Below are 24,717 nucleotides of genomic sequence, written 5' to 3'. Positions count from 1 at the left end.
CCTTCTTAGGTTGTGTAGGGCGTGCAAGTGGACAGGGTGGTCCGTGACCAGCCTACTGGCTGTGTAGGGTGCCCTGAGGGATAGTGCCCACCTGTACCTTCCAAGTTCCAAGTCCTCGTCTGAGTCCTTCCAAGTTCCAAGTCTTCGTCTTGTTCCTGCCCTCAGCCTCCGTCTGGCCTCACGCACTCGTCGTTCCCAAGCAGCGGGTCCGAAAGGGCTACCGAGTGGCCGGACAGCTACTCTTGTGACCAGTATTGCATTGCTGGGTCATACTGCTGCGTGTAGGTCCAACGGAGGGCTGGTCCTGCCTGGTTCCTGTTCTGAGTTTCTTGCCTTAGCTTCCAGTCCTGCTTTATTCCTGCTCCGCCCATGCTTGCATGCTCTCACCTCCCACGGTGTGCTTTGGGGCTCCTCCCTGAGCTGTGCCATGGTCCAGGGGCTCACGCTCTCCCATGAGCTAGCGACCGCGCCTGTTTCAGGATCTATAGCCCATGGTCCGCAACAGGTTCCGAGGGTCGTGGTCGCAACACTGAGCAGGTGGCTTTTCACAGTTGTTCCCTTCAGAGAATGGATTTCAAGTCTCCTTCATGGTTCTTTCTTGCCATAGGCACGAGTCTTATAGATTGAGAGGGGAGTTATTTATTTATTTTATTTATTTTTTATTTTTATATTCTGCTTTTCACTCTTTTTACAGTTCTTCAAAGTGGATTACATTAAGGTACTGTAGGTATTGATCTGGGTCGACTGAGTCATGATCTGGGGCAGCTGAAGTGAGGACAGGAATCCTAGAGGAGAACCAACAGGTTTAGGCCAAGGGCCAGAGCCAACCATCTAGCATTCCAGAAATTCTGGCTTCTAGCTCAGAAGAAGTCAGCCCAGGCAGTAGTTAATATAACATCATTAGCCGATGTGAACAAATAGAGGGAATGTAGTAGCCCTCAGATACCCTGGTGAGACAAACTTGGTCTGGGACATATTTCCTCTGCAGGACCTAGTAGCAGCTCACATGGCCAACACCATGTCCTACACACAAATGTTTTGAACTGACAGTATTACCCTGAAGTGTAAGGACTGGCAGAAGTGGCCTTTGCCATACTAGGGATCAGGTGGATGCTTCCATGAGTGGATATTTTAGATCAAGCCCATGAAGCTCCAAGATGAGTAAGTTCTTCAGCTGAAAAAAACAAAGTAGTAGCCAGGGAGTTCGGATATCCTGATAGAAGCATGGTCAACATCCAGTCTTCAACAGGTGTTTCTGCTGGAAGCCTGGACATTCCCTGGACTTAGTTCTGAAGGTGCAAGCAAGGGTGCTCCTTCACCCTTTCGCCTAGTTAGAGGATTCTTCCCTAAAAGATCCCTTTCATTCTCATTTACAATCTTGGCTGTTAAGAGAACATAGCAAGGATACTTAATGTCAGGAGTGACAGTTTTCAGGGGCATGAAAGAGGACCACGTATCAGATCTTAGAGTTTGGAGCCTCTGCAAGATCAGTTTATAGGAGAAGACATTTCCCTTTGAGGGGTCCATCCCTTCAATCTTGTCTTGCCACAAGAGGAAACTGGGATGAAGGCATAACTTGCAAATCTTGCAAAGGGTAAAGACGGTTCTGGCATGCTGCACGAGACACAGTCATAGAAAAACTCCCGCTACGCCCTCGGAGTAGATACTTTCTTCTGATAGCCAAGAAAGATATCCTCCATATCTGAAAGGAAACATATCACTTGTTCTATCATGTGAAATGATGCCAGTTAGTATCCAGCCACTACTGCTGCTCCGTCACTAACTGAAGGGATAAATGATGCCAGATACATCAGATGAATGGAAACAATTAACATGGGGAAATTGTGGGAGGAATAGCCATAACATTTTCATAAGAATCAGGAAGAAGAGCTTGTAGGTTTGTGTGCACGATTGTAAGACAAAATGGATTATTTGTGCAGCAAAATCTTCCTTAGAACTGGCAGAGCCACTCAAAGGTGGAAGAGAGCTGTCAGCTCTAGCAGCTGAAGACTCATCACTCATGCTGGGTGGGGCCTGCTCCAGAGGATCGGGGCAGGACTGAAAGAGAAAAGAAGAAGAATCTGGAGTGGGAGCTCCAGGCCACAAAGTCAAGCTTCCCGGGGCAGTCCAAAAAGCCATGGTGGGTTCTAACCAGCACTGCATTGCTGTGTCGTGAGAAAAAGGACCAAACTGTGATACATGAGTTTGTTAAGAGGCCAAGAGGAGCTGCATTAGGCTGCATGAAGAGAGAACCACTATAAGAAGGAAAGGAAAAAAGACATGCTGGGGAAAGGTTGGCTGTGGGAAACTCTTGAAACCTGTAATGGCAGCAGATAAAGACCCCAAAGGTCAATCCAGTCTGCCCAGCAAGTTGCTCGGGTAGTAACTGCCGCTCCATGCAGGATAAATCCCTTCCCCGTGCCTTCTGTTAAAGGTGGTAACTGCCACTCCATGCAGGATAAATCCTTCCCCATGCCTTCTGTTAAAGGTGGTAACTGCCACCCTGTGCAGGTTACTTCCCCCTCCCCTCCCTGTGCCTTCTATTAAGAGTGAGAAATGCTGCTCCAGGCAGGTTAACATCCCCCCAAGCCTCATGTTAAGGGTTAGTTAAGGGTTTCGCTCTGTGCAGGTCACCCCCCATTCAGAAATGTAACATCAAAGTTAGCAATAGGTTATCCCTATTTTGTTTTATTCATTTCCATCCACTAGCGATTCTCTGTGTTTATCCCAAGCCCCTCTGAATTCCATCATCATTCTTGTCTTCACCGCCTCTTCTGAGAAGGCTTTCCATATATCCACCAACCTTTCCATGAAGACATTTTGTTTTAGGGTCTAGCCCTTTGGAGTTTCAAACCATGACCCCTAGTTCTACAGCTTCTTTTAAATAAAAAAAAATGTTGCCTTCCTCTGCATCATCAATACCTTTCAGATATTTAAAAGTCTGTATCGTACCTCTCCTGCCTCCCCTCTCCTCCAAGCAGGGCCAGCACAAGCACTAAGCGAACTTGGCGGGTGAGGCTAGGGTACCAGGGGCAGCAGCTGCAGCACTCAGCAAGAGCCACCGTCTCATGGCGGTGCAATAAATTAATCGGGGGCTTGGCCGCTCAGGGCAACTGACTGACATGCTGTGCGGTGCGGCCTGTGCCAGAGAAGAGACAGCGAAAAATCCGCCTAGGGCACCTAATACCCTTGCACCGACACTGCCTCCAGGGTATATATATTTAAGTCTTACAGTTGCATCTCATACATCTTATGGTGCATACCCTGCAACATTTTGGTTGCCTTTCTCCGGACCACTTCCATCCTGTCTTTATCCTTTTTCAGAAACGGTCTCTAGAACTGATCACAGTACTTCAGGTGAGGTCTCAGCAAAGACCTGTAAAGGAGCATTATCACCTCTTTTATCCTTCTGGTTATGCCTCTGTGCAGCCCAGCATCCTTCTGGCCTTAGCCACTGGCTTATTCCATTGCTTCGCTATCTTCAGACCATCAGACACTATCACCCAATATTGCTCACAAAGTTGTTGCACAGTTCCCAAAACCAACCCTTCAGGCTCTCTACTTATCACTGTCCTCTCTTCTGAGTAAGTTCCATTTATCATTACATATTGTCATCTGCCTGTCTACCAGTTTGTAATCCATTCTGCACCACTCCCAGACATCTCATTTTATTCATGAGCCTTCTATGCAGGACTGTATCAAAAACTTTGCATCAAGTGCTCCTTCCTTGATCTAATTCTCTAGTCACCCAATCAAAAAAAAAATCAATCAGGTTCATTTGACACATCCCTTCCTCTGGTAAAAGTCATGTTGCCTCAGATCCTGCAGTCTGCTGGATTGTAGATAGTTCGCTATCCTTTCCTTCAGCAGAGTTTGCATTAAATTCCCCACCACTGAGGTAAGCCTAAGCAGCCTATGTTTTTCAGTCTCCTCCCTGCTACCATTTTTATGAAGCAGGACCACAATTGCCCTTCTCCAATATTGCAGCACCACTCTATATGGTACCTAGCAGTATCATTCATGCCAAGAGATGATCAGCATCAAATAGTAGTCAGTAGACTTGAGAATTTTCAGCAATCTCATCATGATGTCTTAGATTTTGGCACCCAGCAGATAGCACACTTCCTGGGACAACAAGTCTGGTTGGCAGATTGATGTCTCCATGCCCCTCAGAAGTAAATCACCAACCACCACTACCCTCCATCTCCCAGGTGCAATAATTGTTGAGGCCCAGTTTTGAGGTTTGCATGGTTCAGTTCCTCCTCATCCTGGGACGGTTTCTCCTCCTCCGCTTCCAGGGCTGCATACCAGTTCTTTAGCTCAAAGGAAGTTGGAGTTGTGGTGTAGGGTGTAGTAATGTGAGTCCAGCTGTCTTCTTGTTGTCCAGTTTCACCTTCCCTCCTCTGCTTGAGTTTTCCATTTTTTATGCCTTGATAAGCATTTCATCTATGTAGGCCTCATTCTCCTGGATGTTTCTTAGCCTCACCACCTCCTCTCTGAGTTCTTCCACCTGTTTCCTGAGGGAAGTCGATCTGCAGACATCTTTCACACTGAACCAGTTCATCACTCTGGATTAGGACATTTGTCTGGAGAGCAGTAGAAATAGTAACAGCAGTGACAGCTTTGATAATATGATGTTTCCCAGCCAACCTTCAGTTGATGGGAACTTCTGGTAACTGTTGAAAGAAGTGAGGAGACCTGCCAGAGTCCCTGCCTTTTACTCAACTGTCCTGCAAGTATATACTTTTGTGTTGTTCCCTTTGTAGATTCTTGCTGCTGAGGGTATACAAGTAAACCAGAGAATCTAGAAATTATTACCACAAACTAATATAATGCTACCAATCAAGCTTAGAAGAAATGTACTTACCGTATTTACCAGCGTATAGGACGCACTTTTTTCCCCTCAAAATAGGGGGAAAATATGGAGTGCGTCCTATGCACTGGTAATCAAAATTAACAGCGTCAGGGGGGGGGGGGCGCTGCCCGATTGGCCGGTCCTGGGCAAAAGGGGCTGGGCCGAAGCAAGCCCCCTTTGCCCAGCACCGGCCAATCGGGCGGTGCCCTCGTTGCCCGAAGCCACCATGTCACTCCCCCCCCCCCCCCCCCCCATGGGCCCTTTAAGTCTCAGTGCCAGAGGAAAATGTGCCCGTGACATTCAGATTTCCCCAAAACCGCAGAGCAAGGCAGTCCCCTGCACCATGCACAGCCCTCCCTGCACACCAAGAAGCAGCCCAAGCAACACTGAACGTCAAGTGCAAGCCCACTCCTCTGTGCGCATGCCGCCATCACGACCCCCACCCAGAAGGACGACTGCACTAGAAGAGCCCCGAGCACACACATTCCCGCACGCTGCATTCCAGGCAAATGGCACAGAACACACAGAGAGGGAACGGAAAAATGTTGAAATGAGGCACCCCTGGCACTTTTTCCTCAGGCAGGGGGTTAGGCATGACCTGGTGCGGCTCTTTCTGAGGTGGTTTGGGTTTGGTGTGTGGCGGCGGGCGGAGGTCGCATGGAGAGGTGTTTGATTGGTGTCCTTTGTGTGGAGGGTGGGGTGTGGTGGAGCTGGTTGCTGGAGCGTCGCCTGTGGTGACCGGGGTTGGCTCTTGCACACAACCCTGTTTGGGGGGTTTTTTTCTTGTTTTGTTGAGGGTAGGTGAGGGGGAGGACCAGTTCTTTGGATGTGGACAGGAGTGTTGGAGGGCAAGGGGGATGATTGGAGATGGAGACTTGTAGGACTGTGGGCTAAAAAAAAAAAAAAAAAATCTCAGTGCCACGTGTAAGGAGACCCAGGGTAGCTGAAGGAGACAATAGCGTCCTGGCATGGTGTGCGCGCATGTCGGAGATCCAGCGCTGGTGGTATCCAAGCTGTACTGAGTGAAGAGGCCCGGCAAGACCTCGGGTGAATGCAGCGGCTCACAAGACTTCTTGGAACCACAGGAAGTAGGAATATGGGAGATCCTCTCTCCCTTCTATGTTCCCTTCTCTCTCTCTCACCTCCATTTCTTCCTCTGTCCACTGCGTCACTCCCCCCCCCCCCCCCCCAGACGCCGTTAGTATTCTGCGACACTTAGCAGCTTTAATCCTCCTACTCTGGCAATGGGGAAGCCAATATAGAAAATTATTTTTTCCTTAAAAATGTGTAGAAAAAAGGGGGGTGCGTCTTATACTGTACTGCGTCCTATACGCCGGCAAATACGGTAATTTGTTCTATTTGCAGAAAACACAAAATGACCTAAAACACTTGCTATCCCTCCCCTTCCTGGTACCAAGCAGTATTTTTCTCAATTAATGACTAGTAATTTATCCTTATCTATGATCTTAATCTGTTTATCTATAATTTCTAATAGACCTACTATTTCTTATAATTTTGATTAGGGTTAATTTCGCACTTATTTGTTTAAAGTCACTAATAGGTACAGTTATGCACAATTTTATAAAACCCTTTTTTAGTTTATAAAATGTGTTTTTGTATCTATTAAGTGGATATTAGAGATATGCTTTCCATTTGTGAGTATCAGTATTGCTCCTCCTCTCAAGGGTTTCATCACAATTTGGACTGAGTAGATACCCTTGAAGGGCATCCACAATCTCTTGGCTTCTTGCAGATTTTGCAGCAGGGATTCTCTAATCAACGTCTGGTAGATTAAAATATCCAATGGGCAACACCTCTCTGTTCCTTACCTCCTTTCAGCCAGATTTCTGTCCATTTATTATGTTTATGTCAGGGGCCTGTAGACCACACCCATATAAATGGAAGTGCCATCTTCTCTTTTTAAGACAGCCCATAGTGTTCCTTCCTTCCCCCATGCTCCTTGCATTTTAGTTGCTGGGATATTGTTTTTGTCATAAAGAGTAACTCTTACCTCTTTTCTGTCATCTTTATCCTTCTTCAATAGGTTGTAGCCTGGTATAGTTGTATCTCATGCAACTGTAACTGCAACAATATCCAAGTTCGCCCAAACTACAAGCATTTGTGCTTATAACTTTCCAGCTTTTCTTCTTCAGCTCATTGATCTTCCTGGACACCTTTTCTGCCCTTTTGCTCAAGAGTGGGCTATAGAGCTATTTTATTTTGTTAATTTCTCCTCCCACTTCTTGTATTTTTATTTATCAAAGGCAACATTCCAATTTCTTTGGCTTCCTTCTGCTACCCCCGACCTCTAGTTTAAACGTCTGATGGCATATGATCATGGAGGTCAAAATTCAAAGCATGTTCAGTGCTATTTAGCCAGATAAACGTAACTTATGCTACTTAACCTTTGGGCATGGAGTGGGCGGACCAGGGTGTAGCAAGTTAGCTGTATAAGATATGCAGCTAACTAATGATATTTGGTCTCAGCCACATAAGTTAACCGGCTAAGTTAGATGTGCCATAGAGCTGGTCTAAACTTAGCTGGTTATAACTTATATGGCTAAGTCTGAAGATTTACGTGTATATTCAGGGACATAGCCGTGCCACTGGATACACCTTGTAAATTTGCCGGATCAGTTGTATCCAGCCAAGTTACTTAAACAGCCTGCATGGAATATTGACCTCTGAACTTCTCACTTGAATCTTTATTTTCCTGCCACAGACAGATATAGGCCATCTTTACCATAGTCTTTTACAGTTTCATAATTGTTTTGTGTTTGGGAATAGAAGAATAGCTTCCCCCATACATTCAGGTCTTGCGGGTGTTGAGAACCTGGTGTAGCTAAAAGCCTCTGAAATTTTATTTTGTGTAAATCTGTTTTACCCATATTTTGGACAGACAAAACCATACAGGACTGGCTTTCCTGAGCTGGATGTGTAAAAGTGAACAAGACCCCCATGGATCATCTTGAAAGAGCTACAGGCCTTATTGTGTTGTATACTGGAATTTGGAATTAGGCTTCCTGGATGATCATAAAACTCATTTGCAAAGCAGAGGATAAGAATTCTTGTAACATTTACAAAGGTTGTTGTAAGATCTTCCATGCTGATGATATTTTATCATTATCAGTGTAAAATTCAGAAAAAAGAGTGTTGCTGTGTCATACGTCTGCAATGGGAATTTCAATGCAGATAGATGCAAATGGGCTCATTGGAATCAAGCTCCAGCATGTCAGCAAAATATGTGGCTTGCAGGCAAAAGAGAGTCTGTATTTGGCAAGAAACTGTAGGAGAACAAGTCTGGTCTGTTCAAAGGACTGCCCTGTGCTGTGGCACTGCCAGGCAGCTGTTATTTAGCATTCCTGGTCCACTAGCATTTCCAGGAATTGGATGTTCTACTTACCTATGAGGCCATTGGTTATTCAAGAGAACCGAGACAGATAAACAGGAGACTGAAAGGGAAGTAATAATGATTTAAAACAACAGTCTCTCTGAGAGAGAGAGTAAGATTACATAAGATTGAAGCTGCCCTGATTTGCTTCCCCAAACTGGAATACTGAAGAACGGCTGTGGGACAGGGGATGAGTGACGAGGGAAATTACCCATTGACGCAGTGTTAAGTGTAATTTGACCTTTGCGTGGATCCTTGCAACAGATGGTCCTTTCCTCTATTTCATCAGCCACACTGGCCTTCCCCTTTTCACACCACAGGAAGTGGTGAAGATTGAAGGAGATTTTTACATAACATCTTTTGGAGACATTGCTGTGCTGAGCCAAAGATACCACGGGTGAGCTTTCACCAGAAATATAGCACCAGCAAAATAATGCTGCAGCTGTAACGTGTCAGGGCATCTGCGTTCATGTACCTGCTTGTGTTTTCTAGTTGTAATTTCTGTAGATGAAACAGATTTGTATGACTGCGCCTGCCGAATCCATATTTAAGTTGCATTAAATATGTGCACAGATTTGTTTGTGCACCCCTCTCAGCTTTGCTTGTACATTGAACCAAACGTCTATTCTCAAATAAAAAAAATGTACTTCTGCATTCATTTAACACTTATATTGTAGCCTTTCAGCACCGCCGTAGGAGCAGGAGTTGAACTTGGGGTTTGGCCAAGGTCTCCAATGTCATTGGCTGGACTGTCCAGCCATGCCCTTCTCTTGCATCTGATTTAGGAAGCTTTGTGAATGTTGAAAGTGTCTTGATGAGTGCAGGGAATTACACTGTCACAACCTGCCAGCACACGAGCATTTGCTGTAAGGGACCCCCCCCCAGGGATGTTTTTGCTCGTATCCCCCAGTACTTTGCGGATGGAGATGAGAGTTCTCTATCCGGTCTGCTGCTCTTAAGTTGCTGTTTCTGTGCTTAAAGCAGCAACGCTAGCATAAAAAGAGTTTTAGAAAATTCAGCTGACAACTAGAAGTAACAAAAGCATTAAGATTCTTCTTTTCTTTGTAAACCTGGTGCAGGCCTGGGTGATCCTAGTGGGGTCTCGGCACTGTGTGCATCTTGTGGTCCCCTTCCCCCTCTCATGCTTCTTCTTCTCCCTTCCCACCGGTGCAAAGCACTCAGCAGGCCACTGTATCAGGCCTCATCAGAAAGAGCAAGTCTCTACCCTGATCACCTGCCTATCTACCCGCCCACTGAAGGAATGAGCATTGTTTCAGTTTTGGGTGCTCAAAGTAAAGGTGGAAGAGGAAGGTGCTTCCCTATCATTCTTCGGGTCCAGTCAGTAGCCCCATAGGGGACAAGCATAGTTAGATTGGTCCTGGGAGCCCTATAAGCACTGCTGCCATTGGGCCAGTCTCAGGTTATTTGACGGACACACATCGAAAGCTAAAGGGGTGTGCTGCTACAGGCCAAGAAGTGCTAGCCAGGATGGGTATGATCCGCACTGCTGGAGGCTGGGTGCCCCAGCTGTGAACGTAGAGGGGATGCACTAACATTCTTGGCGTTCATGAAGGCAGGCTCTGAAGCTCCAGTGGAGCACTATTAATAACAGTGGCTGGTTGTCCAAATAAGGACTTAATAAGCAGGAACCAGGGGAACATAAAAAATTCCACACTGGATCATGCCTAGCAACCTGTCTCCAACAGCGGCCAATTCACTTCACAAGTACCCAGCAGGATCCCAAAGAATAGATCAAGGCCTTGCTCATAACCAGGAATAAGCAGTGGCTTTCCCAAGTCTACACGGCTAATAATGGTTTATGGACTTTTCCTCCAAGAACTTGTGCTGCTTTCACCTACTCAAGAAACAAATTCCACAGTTTCTGTGCTGAGTGAAAAAAAAATACTCCTGTTTGTTTTGAATGTGCTACCTATTAGCTCCATGGAGTATCCCCTAGTCCTAGTACTGTTTGAAAGAGTAAATAACCATTTCCTGTTTATTTATTCCACCCTACTCAAGATTTCATAAACTTCTATCATATCTCCTTTCAGGCTTCTCTAGACTGAAGAGCCCTAAAGTGTTTAGCTTATACTCATAGAGGTAAAGGGTAGCGTGGATGTGAGCCCTTTGTGCTGTGGCATAGTTGCGCAGCCTTGTAGGCAAACTCCAAGGCCTATGTCGGCAGCTGCCCAACGTGCCCTATAGCGGGACAGTCTGTAGCTTCCCTATACCAGCGACCTTCCCTGCAGGTTGAGCCCTTGGGTTCTGGCAGCTGGCAGGACTTAGGCAGGTCCCAAGGGCAGTGAAGAAAACAAGAGTCCAATGGCACACCCGGGTCAGGGCAGGCAGCAGGCTAATGGAGTCGGAGACAGGCCAAGGTCAGGGCAGGCAGCTAGAAAAGATGGTCAGGTCCAGGCAAGAGGTCAATATCTGGAGAGTCAGGCCAGGTGTACATGAATACACAACTGAAGACACTGAACAACAAGACAGAAGGACAAGGCAGACTGGACAAGGTAAGCAGGCTGAGACAAGGCTGGAGAGGAAGGCGGGACGAGGCAAGGCATGACAAAGAATCAGGACACAGGAACCAGGAACTTGAAGGCAACATGCACAGCAAAGGCAGGAGAACTACTGCTGAGGCAAAGCAGGAAGGTCTGAGGAGTGTTTATATAGGGTTGGGCTGCCAATGTCATCCAAGGGTGCCACCAGTCTTTTCCCACTGCAGGCCCTTTAAGAGGCGCCACACTCATATAAGGGAGTCACAAGGCAGAGTAGGAGCATGGCAGTGAAGAAATGGTGGCGTCAGGGGTAAGTGCAGTGGCTCATGGGGCCAACCCACAAGCCACGAATCTTAACAGTACCCTCCTCCAAAGCCACCCCACCCCACCCCCCACACACACACACACACACACACAGAATCTTATTTATTTATTTATTTATAACTTTTCTATACCGAAGTTCAAATAACAGAGTTAATTATCACTCCGGTTTCCATTGCAACCATAAAAAACAGTGACAAAGTTGTCTTACATAGAACAGAGGGAGAGAAAAACTTGGATACAGCTTAAGCATGGGGAGTAACGTGTCAAAACTGGTAAGAACTGATAAGAGTTGGCTTTTTGGGGTAACAAGGTATTCCGAGGGAAGGGGTAGGAATGAGGGATTGGAAGGGGGTTGGAAGGTGGGGGAGGGTAGCGGAGGGTTACCATAGATTTAATGAAACTAATATACATATATTAAATAGCTTAGGCAGCGGAAGAAAAAGTGCTTAGGCATCTGAGCTTAGGAAGAGAAGGTCCGTGGAGGATGAGGCAAGGACGAGTGTTATGGGAAGGCTTGTCTGAATAGTAGCGTCTTAAGTCTCTTCTTGAATGTAATTGGGCATTATTCCAGCCTAAGGTCCGGTGGGAGCAGGTTCCACTGTTTGGGGCCTGTGGTGGAAAAGGCTCTTTTACTAAAGGAGGTTTTGAATGTAGGTGTTCTAAGAGTCCTTCTTTGCGCTAATCTCAGAGGATGGGTTGAAGTATGAAGTTGCAGGGGGGTCGATAGGTCCAGCGGAGAGATGTTAAGAATGGCTTTGTGGGTGATTACTAAAAGCTTGTAGAGGATTCTGAATTTGACTGGGAGCCAATGGAGCTTCTTAAGGATCGGTGTAATGTGGTCCCTTTTGTTAGACTTTGTGAGTATCCTTGCAGTTGCATTCTGAAGCAACTGGAGAGGTTTAATGGAGTTGTCTGGAAGGCCTTGAAGAAGAGCATTGCAGTAATCGATTTTTGAAAAAAATGATCGCTTGTAAGACAGACCTGAAATCTTGAAAATGAAGGAGGGGTCTTAGTCTTTTTAATACTTTAAGTTTGAAGTAGCACTCCTTTATTGTGTTGTTAATGAAGCCTGTGAAGCTCAATTGAATGTCCATGACTACCCCTAGGTTTCTGACTTTGGGAGAGATGGTTGGGATCGTTGTAGGGGGTAGGTTGTTTAGAGAAAAGTTACCATCCTGTGTGATTAAGAGGAATTCGGTCTTGTTTGTGTTGAGAATCAGGTTAAGATTTGAAAGGAGGTTATTAATCTTCTAGGCTTGGGCTTCTCAGGGAATCTCCTGAGAAACTCATATATGAGTTGGGGGGCTTGCAGATTGGAGACCGGCTCTCAAGAATTTTCCTTGGGTCCATAGTTTTTCCAGGACATAAGATGCTGCAATTGGTTTTGGACCCTTTGGGAATCCAAAATCTCCTGGACTTCGAATTGAGTGTATTCTTCCATAGCAACTTTGGTGATCTGGAGTAGAGGTCTGCCCGGCCAAGAAAGAATTGTAGGTTTCAACAGAGACATGTGGAAAACATCATGAATCCATAAAGATGCCAGTAATTTGAGCTTGTACGCCATAAGTCCCAGTTGGTGCTCAATGGGAAATGGACCAATGAATTGTGGTGCAAACTTGAGGAATGACATCCTCAAGCACAGGTTTTTAGTGCTGAGCCAAATCAGGCTTACCAGGCAGAGTTGAGGAGATGGGCAATGTTTCTCATCTGCATGTTTTTCATATCGCTCTCCCACGTGCTCAAGGAGGTGGCTTGTCTCTGTCAAAGTTCCTGGAGTTCATGCCCCATCAGGTTAGTTCCAGGTTAGTAACTGGAACCGGAATGGGTCTGGGTGTACAGTGATGATGTCCAAACACTATGTAGAAGGACTATGGCTGTTCATGCCCATCAGAGGAGGGAGGCCCAGTTATCCTACTATTGGCTCACATAGGCTCGTAAAAAGGCCTTGAGACTCTTATTTAGTTGCTTGGTTTGTCCATTGCTCGGAGGGTGGTAAGCTGATGTAAAATCCAATGTTATTCCAAACTTCCTGCTCAAGCCCTTCCAGTAGTGGGCCATAAACTGAACTCCCTGGTCTGAGAGGATGTGAAGGGGGAGCCTGTGCAGATGGAAGATATGTTGGAAAAGAATTTAGCCAGTTCAGGTACAGATGGGAGGCCCGGAAGGAGTGTGAAATGAGCCATCTTAGAAAATCTATCCACTACCACCCATATGGTGATGTTGCTACCAGAAAGCAGAATGTCAGTTACAAAGTCAGTGGCTAAATGGGTCCAGAGTTCCTTGGGGGATGGCAGGGGCTTTAACAACCCCCAACATCATGCTCACACATTCTTACTCATAGCACTCTATGTAATATTTTATGTCGGTCTTTATCTGGGGCCACCAGTAGCGTTGGACAATTAATTCCAAGGTTTGGGTGAAGCTGGGTGACCCGCCAAGTGGGAGTCATGAGCTCATTGAGGAATCTTTTGTCATAGGCGCCATGGAACCACAGTCTTCCCAAGAGGAACAGTGAATATGGCAGCAACCACAATTTTTGCAGGATCAATGATATGTTGTGGAGACTCCAGAGAGCCTTCCATATCAAAGGAAGATGAAAGAGCATTGGCTTGTCAGTTCTTTTCAGTGGGACGGTACCACAACTCAAAGTCAAACTGGTTAAAAAACAATGACCAGTGGGCTTACTGGGTGTTCAGCTTCTACGCTTGTACCAGGTGTTCTAGGTTTTTGTGATCTATATAGATAGTTACTGGGTGCTTAGCTCCTTCCAACTGGTGTTGCCATTCCTCTAAGGCTAGCTTGACCGCTAGCAGCTCATGATCATCGAACCATCAATAACCAAAACATTAACCGACATCATGAACCTATCCCTCACAGAAGGAAACTATCCCGAATGCCTAAAATCAGCAATTATCAAACCCATACTGAAAAAGACCAACCTGGATCCAGAAAACCCACTAAACTATCGACCCATATCAAACCTACCATTCATTGCCAAAATTATTGAAAAAATCGTCCACTCCCAACTCAGTGACCACTTGAAAAGGAACAACATCCTACTTCCCACGCAATTCGGATTCAGGAAACAATTAAACACTGAATCACTACTCCTGTCACTTAACAACACCGTGCTCAAAGGATTTGACTCTATGCTACAACTTCCCTCCCTACTGGCCCATATAAAGATGTAGAATAAATCCAAAGCAAGTAATTTAACTGTACAATTTAACAACCAAACTATGTCTTAACGACTAACATAACTTTATTAACAAGAATATGAATTAGTTGTACACTCTGTGAAACATCGAAACTTTGTAAACTGTTGTGATAGCGAAACCGAACGACGGTATATAAAACTCAATAAATAAATAAATAGTAATGAGAAAACCAGCAGCCTTAGAATCATCAATCAATTGGTCAATCTTAGCCTTAAGTACTCTTAAGTAGGGTCCAGAGTCAATGGTTTGTAATAGGTTGTGTGGAACAAGGAATAGGGTTTTCTCTGTGAAGGGACCACCTTTGTGGAAAGCTTTACCCATATATACTCATGCTTGTAGAGATCGTTTCTTTTCAAAAGTCTAAAGACTTCGCTATTTAGGAAAGCAATTTATCGATCTGCTTTGGGTATTGTTAGGACTTTTTCTGTATTTGTTTAATGAAATTGGTTTGTACAATTTTGTGATTTTTATTTTCATTTTAATGTGTCTATATTAAAATGTATTGTTAAACATGTTGTTTGTATATCATAGAGGGCACAGCTTGTTTCTGATAATACAAGTAATAAATGTTAATATAAATACATTCTCCAAATTTCCCACCAAGAATCTATCACTCACTACACCTCCTAGTATCAGGAACTACTTTTAAAGGAGTTCTCTTCCCTCTTGGAGACCAAAGCAGTCAAACCTATCCCACCAGGGGAAAGAGGGCAGGATATTTTACTAGAAGGAAAATATAGAAAAACAATGTGTGCAAGAGGGTAGTTGATATCTGTTATGACAGTCATTCACAGACGGCCTCAACCGACTCAACTCACGTCATCTGTTGCCCTGTCTCCTCTCCGGGTCAACTCGCGGCTGGGGCTAGCCGCTACCACCGCATACCTCCATGTTCTTGAGACTCCTCATGGCGGCCGGGACACCGCCGATCCCCACACCAACTTTGGGCCTTCCTAGGTGCGCGCGCGTGCCACTGGGCCTCCCTTTAAAGGCCCAATGGCGGGAACCTCAGGGGCGTCCCCGACTGATGACATCACAAGGTTGGGATTCTTAAGCACCTCCCTTGGCCTTGCTCTTCAACTTGGCAACGAGGTCCTTCACCTACTGGTGTTTGCTCCTGTCTCCTTGGACCCGTGGTTCCTGCCTTGGATCTATCTGCGGCTCTGGACTCTGGCTCGGGTACCCGCTCCTCAGGGGCCTGCTCGTGCTCTAGTTGGAGACCTTGTCTCCAGGCTTCCCCGCTCCTTGGGGTAGCCCTTGCGCCTTCCAGAGGTCCTGCCTGCCGGCTTCCCTGCTCCTCAGGGTTGCCCCACGAACTACCTTACTGCTTTGGAGAATCGACTCTGCGCTTCCTCGCTCCTCGGGGCAGTCCCTATGCCAGTGACTGTACTCCGCGCTTCCCTGCTCCTCGGGGCAGTGCCTACGTTCTACACCAGTGACTGTCCTCTGCGCTTCCCCACTCCTCGGGGCAGTGCCTAAGCTCTACTCCAGTGACTGTACTCTGCACCTCCCCGCTCCTCGGAGCAGTGCCCACGATTCTCTTCCATAGATTCCACCGTGCGCAGCCCCGCTCCTCGGGGCAGCTTACATCACTACTTTGGAGATTTGACTCAGGCTTCCCTGCTCCTCGGGTCAGCCTATGTCATCACACCTGTTATGATCCTGCTCGCAGAGCCCATCTCGTGAGCAGGCCTCTCCACTTACCACTAGGCCACTTCCCATGGCCCGGCCGCCAGCGCTGTCATCCTGCCCGACGCCGCTGATGTAGTTTTTGCGGCCTTGGTGCCGCCGTCGAGTCGCTGCTTCTTTTCAGCATGAAGCTGCCGCCGCTGGCGTGTATCTTCACAGCTTAGAGCTGTCCCAAGATGCTTTCATCTATGCGGTGTGCTGCCGCCGCTGCTGCTTCTTTCATCTTTGCGGCAGGAGGCCGCCTGGCTGCTTCTCCCTGAGCGGAAAAGGGAAGCCGCTGCCACTGAGCGTCATCTTGCAGCCTGGAGGCCACCTCCGACGCCTGCTTGTCCTCCCTGGGCCCTCCTCTAGGCACCGGCACGCACCTCTTCTTGCTATTTAAAGGGCCAGCAGTGGGAAAAGCCCGTGGCCCCACCAGAAGTCCTCTTCAGCTCAACTTACTGCTTCAGCCATTTAAAAGGGCTCACCTCTAGCTCCTCAGGGCCTTCGGATCGGACTTCATGGTTGCCATGTTCTTCCTTGCCGGTCCAGGTCCTCTGTGGTCTTCACTTATCTAGATGGCTTCGTTCTGTTTTCCTGGTCTCCTCGTCCTGATGTTCCTGGTCTCGTCCTTCATCGGAGCTCCTTCGTCACCTGTTGCATGTCCTGATGTTCCGTGGTTCCGTTCATGAGTCCTGATGTTCCAGATGTTCCGTGTTCCTGATATCTTGGTCCTGATACCTTTGTCTTCGCCTCTGCAACCAGTTCCCAGTTTCCTGCATCCACCTTTCCTGGTGTGACACCGTTGTGGTCCGTGACCAGCCCATGCGGGACTATGTAGGGCGCTTCGTGGTAAAAGGCCTTCTTCTCGTCTGCAGTGCAAGTCTCTGGAAGACCCCTGTTTTTAATGTTCCGAGTTCCAAGTTCCGAGTCTTGAATCCTGAGTCTTGAATCCTGTACTGGTCTTCGGAGTTCCTTGCCTGCTTCAGTCCATGCCCAAGATTCTGCCAGAACCTGCTCCGCTTCTGTGTGGTCCGCAACCAGCCACAGGCGGCTATGTAGGGCGTGCCCCAGTGCAGGCTTCTATTGAATCTTGATATGTTCCAGTCTCAAGTTCCACTACTTCGCCTGGAGTCTGCGTCGCACTCAGCATGGTCCGTGACCAGCCATGGGCGGCTGTGTAGGGCATTCTGCAATGCAGTTCTCACCCAGTACTTGCGCCTGAGTCCTGAAACCTTGCCTGAGATCTTCTAAGTAACCTGAATCCTTGTCTGACTCCTTCCAAGTTCCAAGTCTTCGTCTGAGTCTTCCGAGTAACCTGAGTCCTCGTCTGAGTCCTTCCAAGTTCCAAGACATCATCTGAGTCCTTCCAAGTTCCAAGTCGTCTTGTTCCTGCCCTCAGCTTCCATCTGGCCTCACGCACTTGTTCCCAAGCGGCGGGTTCGAAAGGGCTTTCGAGTGACCAGAGGGCTACTCCTGAGACCAGCTTTGCATTGCTGGGTCTCCTTGGTGCGTGTGGGTCCAGTGGAGGGCTGATCCTGCTTGGTGTCTGTTCCGAGTTCCTTGCTTTAGTTCCAGTCCTGCTTTGTTCCTGTTCATGTGCTCACCTCCCACTCTGTGGCTCGGGGCTCCTCTCTGAGTCGTGCCATGGTTCAGGGGCTCATGCTCTCCCATGAGCTAGCGGCCGCGCCCATATCAGGACCTGGAGGTCGCAGTCGCAACACCACCAGAGCCTCTCTCGCCATGCTGTCCCACTGTCTCTGCTGCATTCCTCCAGAAGTTCCTGCCTCGTGCTGCCCGCTCCTCGGAGCCTGCCTAGCGCTTCTCTGTCGGAGGCTCCTGCTCTGGTACTTGCATCTCCAGTTCTGCCTGAGTACTGTGTGTCCCCTCCGAACTGTGTCTCTTGCCCCGTTCCTCGAGACACCTCATAGTACTCTCTCTACTATCACATGGCTGTGACGCGGGACGTTCTATCTCTCTACCACTTCTACCGTGTCCCCTGTTGCAGCTAACCTCGCCTCCCGATGGTGAGGACCTGTGGGGCTCCTCCCCGCAGGTTGCATCAACCCTCACCTCGGGCCAAGGGTCCACGAATCCTAACAATAAACCTGCAAAATAAAGAGAAGCAGCAGGACCACGTGGTGAGTGATACTGCTCCCACCCCCAACCCAGCCGTCTAGCCCAGCACTGTTTTCAGGCCCTTAAATTGCAGACGCTCCCTGGGGCGTCGCGCACCAGGCGTCGCGCACCCAAAGGAGCGCAACCTAAGGGGCCTGCCCCTTAGTGCGCTCCTTTGTGAGCCTTTGTGAGGATTCAGACGAAAAGCCCTCCTTTCGCTACACTACCCCACCACAACAGTGCTACTCGCCCCTTCGTGCAGACCCAAGTGGAGACTCTGCCTCTAGTAAGGCTCAACTTTTGCTTCGCCTCCATTATTGCTTATTCTGCCCTCTTCTACCACAACCTGGTGGTTCAAGCATTCTGAGAAGCCTCAGAGCTCCACCAGCTATCATAGCCACAGGCTCCTCCCTTTCGAGCCCCACTCGATCTACCAGCACTGCCCGTAGTTCCAGTAGCCAACATGCGATCCTTCAACATTCCTATCTTCTACAACCGTCTGAGGAGACTCCCTAAGCCCTACCCACATTCACGCAACCGACAACAGAGGATCATCCCCATCTCTATAACGCCTTGCACACAACTACTAGGCCTGGCACTTTTCTCACTGACTTTATTCAATGCTCAGTCCATCTCTAAAAAATCACACATCCTCAACGACCTCCTAAACGATACTAAACCAGACATCTGTGCTATCACAGAAACCTGGTTAAAAACTACAGTTACAGTACTTCTAAATCAGCTACCTACCCAGGCTTATGACCTACTCTCTATTCCCAGGATCAAAAAAAGAGGAGGAGGGCTGCTCCTAGCTGCCAAAAAAGGATTAGGCCTGACCCTACAAGCCACAATTACAACAGCCAACCTCGAATTTGCCCTCTTCAAATCAAAATACCTTCTAATCGGATTGATTTACGCTCCCCCAGGAATTCTCGAGGCAGACCCATCCCCCATCATTGAACTAGCCGCCAAACATCTTAATGCAGGAAAACCAGCGATCCTCATGGAAGACTTCAACCTGCACGTGGACGTCCTACCTCGCTCCACCAACTGCGAAACCCTACTCTCCTCCCTCGGCCACATGGGGTTCAGGCAAATTGTCAACGAACCCACCCACAAGGCAGGTCACACGTTAGACCTCATTTTCTTAAATGAAGGAATATCGTCCGTTAACAATCCATCATGCCTACAGGTCCCTTGGACGGACCACCGAATCATCTCCACGGCTCTAGAGATCATGGAACACCCTCCCCAAACTACACATGCAACCTCAGTCGCCATCAGAAAACCCTGTACTGGAGAAATCCTCAGCTCTCATTTATCCAAAGAACTAGCTCAACTAAACCTCTCAGACGTCAACACTGCCACTACCTCATGGATCAACATCACCAATAGGGTGGCTGATCAAGTATGCCCCATGACCACGAAATTGCTCCATCCTGAAAAGGACAACAGGAAACCCTGGTTCACGCCGGAGTTGAAGTCGCTCAAACAAGAGCTAAGATGTAAGGAACACAGGTGGCGAAAAAACCCGTCCACTATTACCCTCTTGGCTTATAAATCTTGCCTAAACTCTTACAGAAACATCATCAATATAACCAAGAAAGAATTCTTCTCAAAAAAGATCCACCACTTTATCTTCGACTCTAGAGCTCTGTTTTCCTATGTGTCAGCCCTCACTAAACCAACTACCCCTCTTATACCAGACACACAAGCATCCAACAAAGCCAACGAACTGGCGGTCTACTTTGAGAAAAAAATAGACACCCTCCTCGCTCCTCTCAAGGTGCCCTCTCCTCAACCAAACTACCCTCCCACTACCAGCACACAACACTCTCACCCAACCCACATGCAATATAAAGCAACTAGAGCTTCGATGGCTTCCCTTGAGCAGACGTCCGCCTTAGAAATTGAAAACATCCTTAGGAAGATGAAGCCCTCATCCCACCCACTTGACCACATCCCATCCAATCTACTGTTCTCCATTCCTAACATCATCGCTAAACCGATAGCAGACATCATAAACTGCTCGCTCTCCCAAGGTCAAGTCCCTGACCAACTCAAGCTTGCTATTCTCAAGCCTCTCCTTAAAAAACCTAACCTTCCACCCACTGACCCAGCTAACTTCAGACCAATTGCCAACCTCCCAATGATTGCAAAAATCATGGAGAAGGTAGTAAACAGACAACTATCCGAATTCCTAGAAGAGAATGTCATTCTAACCTCCAATCAATTCGGATTTCGAAAGTCACTGAACACTGAATCTCTACTAGCCTCGCTTTCTGATAACATCCTCATCAACCTGGAAAATGGTCAACCTTTCCTTCTCGTCTTACTGGACCTCTCCTCAGCATTCGACACTGTGAACCATACCTGCCTCATTCAGCGTCTAGCAGATATTGGTATAACAGGTTCAGCGCTCAACTGGTTCAAATCTTTCCTTGAAAACAGACAATACAAGGTCAGGATTAACAACAAAGAATCACTCCCTATCAGATCAAAGCTGGGGGTACCTCAAGGATCATCCCTTTCACCAACACTATTCAATATTTATCTCCTTCCACTCTGCCATCTACTATCTAACCTCAAGCTAACACACTTCCTATACGCGGATGACATTCAGATCCTCATCCCGATAATGGAATCCCTCCACAAAACGTGGTCTTACTGGAACAGCTGCCTTTCGGAAATCAAAAACATGCTAACAAGCCTCAACCTCGTGCTAAATACTAGCAAAACTGAAATCCTCATAATAGCTCCAGACAAGTGCTCTCTATTCAACCCAACTAGTTCCACCCAACTCTCCTTCACATCAATCGACCACACACCACAAGTAAGAGATCTTGGTGTACTTCTGGACAACCAACTCAACTTCACCAAGTTCATAAACAATACTACCAAAGACTGCTTCTTCAAATTGCAAGTCTTAAAAAAATTAAAACCTCTTCTACACTTCCAAGACTTCCGCTTGGTACTACAATCTATCATCCTCCCTAAACTGGACTATTGCAACTCACTCCTCCTGGGCCTGCCAGCCAACACCATCAAACCACTTCAGATGGTCCAGAACGCGACAGCCAGAATTCTCACTAACACCAAAAAATGGGATCACATCACCCCTATCCTCCAAAATCTTCACTGGCTGCCCATAAAATTTAGGATACAATTTAAATCCCTCATGATGATTCACAAGGCTCTTCACAACATCTCCCCCCTCAACCTATCCTTCCAACTACAGCAACACGTCTCCAATAGACCGATCAGAAGTGCATACCAGAACATGCTTCACACCCAGCCAACAAAAACCTCATTGAGGAAACGAGCTCTGTCCACTGCAGGTCCCCATCTTTGGAACCTGCTCCCACCGGACCTCCGCCAAGAACCATGCCTTCCGACATTCAAAAAGAAGCTAAAGACTTGGCTATTCACTCAAGCTTTCCCTGAGAGCTAAAATCTGGTGAAGCGACAGACGATATACCTACCTCTGTACATATGTTCCTGATTTATGGTTCCTGATTTATGGTTCACAGTTACATTTAATTGAGTTTTTATGAAAGTTCTCTTTTAATAGTTTTCCTGTATACTTGTGTTAATGTATTCTGCCTTGAGGCGACTGTTTTAATGTATTTCCACCCTGGAGGCGACTGTTCAGTTCCTTGTAAACCGGTGCGATATGTATTCTTTACAGGAACATCGGTATATAAAAATTAAAAATAAATAAATAAATAAATAAATATCCACCAAAGGATCAACAAAGGACAGTAATAAAATATTCAGTAATTACTTTATTCCAGAGCTTTCAATCAGCAATTTTAAAGATAGTTCAAATCACATTGTGTCTCCCTACACGGACCTGTGTTTCGCCCGTAGGCTGTGCCGGGAGGGACCACAGGAAATTTTTCTATTAAAAATTCTGCTTCATGATTAGTGATAGAGTGTCTAATAAGTCCTTGTTGAACTAAAGTCTGAATCAATGTGGATAATCAGGAGGAAGGGGATTTCCTCCCTCTATTCTAACATTCCCCCAGGAGGCAGCTTTATCCCTTATCATTTTGGTCCTGTTGCAGCACAGACTCAGTTCACGTGTTCCCACCTCGTTCTTGGTTGATCTCACTCGGTTAGCCTTAACTGAAAATTTCTTTGTTTTCAGGGTCAATTTTACCAACAAATAACGGTTACTGCTATAGGTGTGACCATGGCCCCAGAAACAGCTTGGCAGATTTTGAATCTTCTTTCATCTATCTGACACTTTTCAAGCTGATGATCCTAGTCTGATATTTTTCTTATATGGATAGGCACCGACATTCAGTTTTTCTTGTTTCATGAGTTGCTCAACATCCTGGATCCCAATTTACAATTTAATCACTGTATTGACTCTTGTTGCGTTTCTTTCTTTGACGTTCACATCTCTTTTCTGACACTGGCTTCTTAATTTTCATCTACCGTAAAGCAATAGATAGCAACACTTTACTTGCATACACAAGCCACAATCCATGGGTTTTGTGGGATAACATCCGGTCGTACAATTTTTTATATTAGGCCACCTTTGTGCCACGCAGGATTATTTTATATGTCAATCTACAATTATGATATCCCATTTTACCTCTCGTGGGTATCCCTCCCTGGTTATCAAAAGTGTGTTCAAATGCATCAGTCGGGACTTATTGTTTATTTTGCCTTTCACCGACACGTCAGATCGCCTTACATGCATCCTCCCTTTTTCTGCTCGGGTTGGACAGGTGCCATTGGCCAGTGTTCCCATGTAGTTTTTCATGACATCCCCCATTTTGCTTTTCACTGCGCAAAAATCTTTGTGACTTACTTGTACACTCAGAACTCCATTCTCTCCCGCCTCCTTTACCTTCCCAATCAATTGGCCTCTTTCCTTGTGGCAAATGTTCAGCCTGTTCTCTCTCTCTCTCTATCCACTACAGTTATTTCCCATCTTGAAACTAGTCAAACCTTTCTCCTACGGCCCACTTCATCTTGCATTTCTAGCAGAGTTGTATACATGATTATCTGTTCCTGACCCCTACCTTACGTTGGGAAAATGATATGGTCTTTGAAGACTCGCATTTTTTATCGCTCTTCTTGCCTGCCCACAGCTCGTGCTGGAGCCCCCTAATGTTCTCTCAGATCTTAAATTTTTTTGTGATTGATTTGGTTACTCCACCTTGGAGAGGAGATAATCTGTCCAATTCTCTTGTACGCAGAGAACAATGTTGGACCCATAAGCTCCACTCCTTGTCTCCTGAGGGCTTGAACCCGGAAATAAGAGTGGTCCATCTTTCTGTGATTTTGGTTTATTTTTCATTTCCTTCTTTTATTTACATCTGGTTGTATCTTATTTTTAGTGCATGATTGGCCACTTTCCCCTTTCCCTCTGATTGACTGTTTGTTTCTTCTGTTGCCTGATTGGTTTCTTTCTACCCAGCGTCTAATTGGTTCTCCCCTTGGCGTGCTTTTCTAACTTCGGGTTTAAATCCCCTCAGCTGTCAGTATCATTTAGAGCTTCTGCCAAAAGATTTATGAATGCTTTACTGAAGGTATATTTTGTGTCTGTAATCTAGCACGCTTGTCCCATGTTTCTTTGATGCCCTATACAATGTATCTCTTATTTAACACAAATTTATATTTTTGTTGTTATTTATAGCTTTGAGCCTACTGCCATTTGGTCCCGCCCATCGCAGCCTTCGGGTGAAACACGTCGGGGGACACACTGTGATTTGAACTATATTTAAATTTTACTGATTGAAAGCTCTGCAGTAAAGGCATTATTGAATATTTTATTACTTGCCTTTGTTGACTATCTCATCTATAAGAGGTCCATGTGTACAAATGTCCACACCATAGCCTTGCTGAAATGCATGTTTATTGTATGCATGATTTCTGCTACACATGAAGTGAGTCCTGTGCAAGAAGGGCGCTGTACACAAGCCACTCACATTGCCTGCACTCACAACACATGAATCACATGGTTTAAACGTGCACAAGTAAGCAGCTGAATAGCCTCGGTATGCACAGCATTTTTGTGAAGTCAGAACCTAAAGATTTGGGGGAAAAATAGGAAAATACTGCTAGAAGTGCATAGAAAATACCTATTTTTCTGGTAGTACTCTGTGCTCCTATACATGCAGCTCGAGTTTGTACCTTATTCAAGAGGCCTTTCCTTGGGTCCAGTGTTGGCATATGCCAGGCTGGTAAGAGGGAGCACAAAGTCTAGTCTCCATCCCTATCAAATGGCAGCAGTAGCAGCTGAATTTCCAGTCCTACCATTTTTTTTTTTTAAATTGAAAGGGATGGGAGAAAGACAGTGTTCCTCCTCAAAAAAATGTAATACTTAACACAAGCCACTGAAGGTCAGAGCTGGGATTTAACTGCAAAAAGTACAAGGAACCAAAGGCCGGTGCCAAGAATTTGGGGCTCATTTTCTAAGTGGATTGATTGGGCCCGCTTTTACGGGGGTTAATGAAGAAGCCACCCTGGAGCTATAGCCCCTCTCAAAATTGTTCCTGCCTCCCACATTTCTTGCCCTAAGCACTAACCCACTTCTTGACAGACGAGTACTGCATAAGGTCACTAGGGCAGTGCAATATACTGCTGTGTGTGGGAGATCCAGGTTAGATTACTAAAAGTAGCTCCAGC

The 24,717-nt window shown here is 46.5% G+C and overlaps 1 protein-coding gene across 1 annotated transcript in view; it reads left to right on the top strand.

The window, feature by feature from the left end:
• RBKS (ribokinase) overlaps positions 1-23,831 on the top strand; it is a 276,072-nt gene extending 252,241 nt beyond the window's left edge. The window contains exon 8 of the mRNA XM_029592954.1: positions 23,726-23,831. Within this exon, the coding sequence (XP_029448814.1) occupies positions 23,726-23,731 (6 nt within the window). The 3' untranslated portion in view covers positions 23,732-23,831. The remainder of the gene's footprint in view (positions 1-23,725) is intronic.
• The last annotated feature ends 886 nt before the right edge of the window (positions 23,832-24,717 follow it).

This window comes from Rhinatrema bivittatum, chromosome 3, assembly GCF_901001135.1.
Source record: "Rhinatrema bivittatum chromosome 3, aRhiBiv1.1, whole genome shotgun sequence".
In the NCBI taxonomy this organism is placed as follows: domain Eukaryota; kingdom Metazoa; phylum Chordata; class Amphibia; order Gymnophiona; family Rhinatrematidae; genus Rhinatrema; species Rhinatrema bivittatum.
The sequence above is the reverse complement of the archived record's forward strand: the minus strand, read 5'-3'. Positions and strand labels throughout refer to the sequence as shown.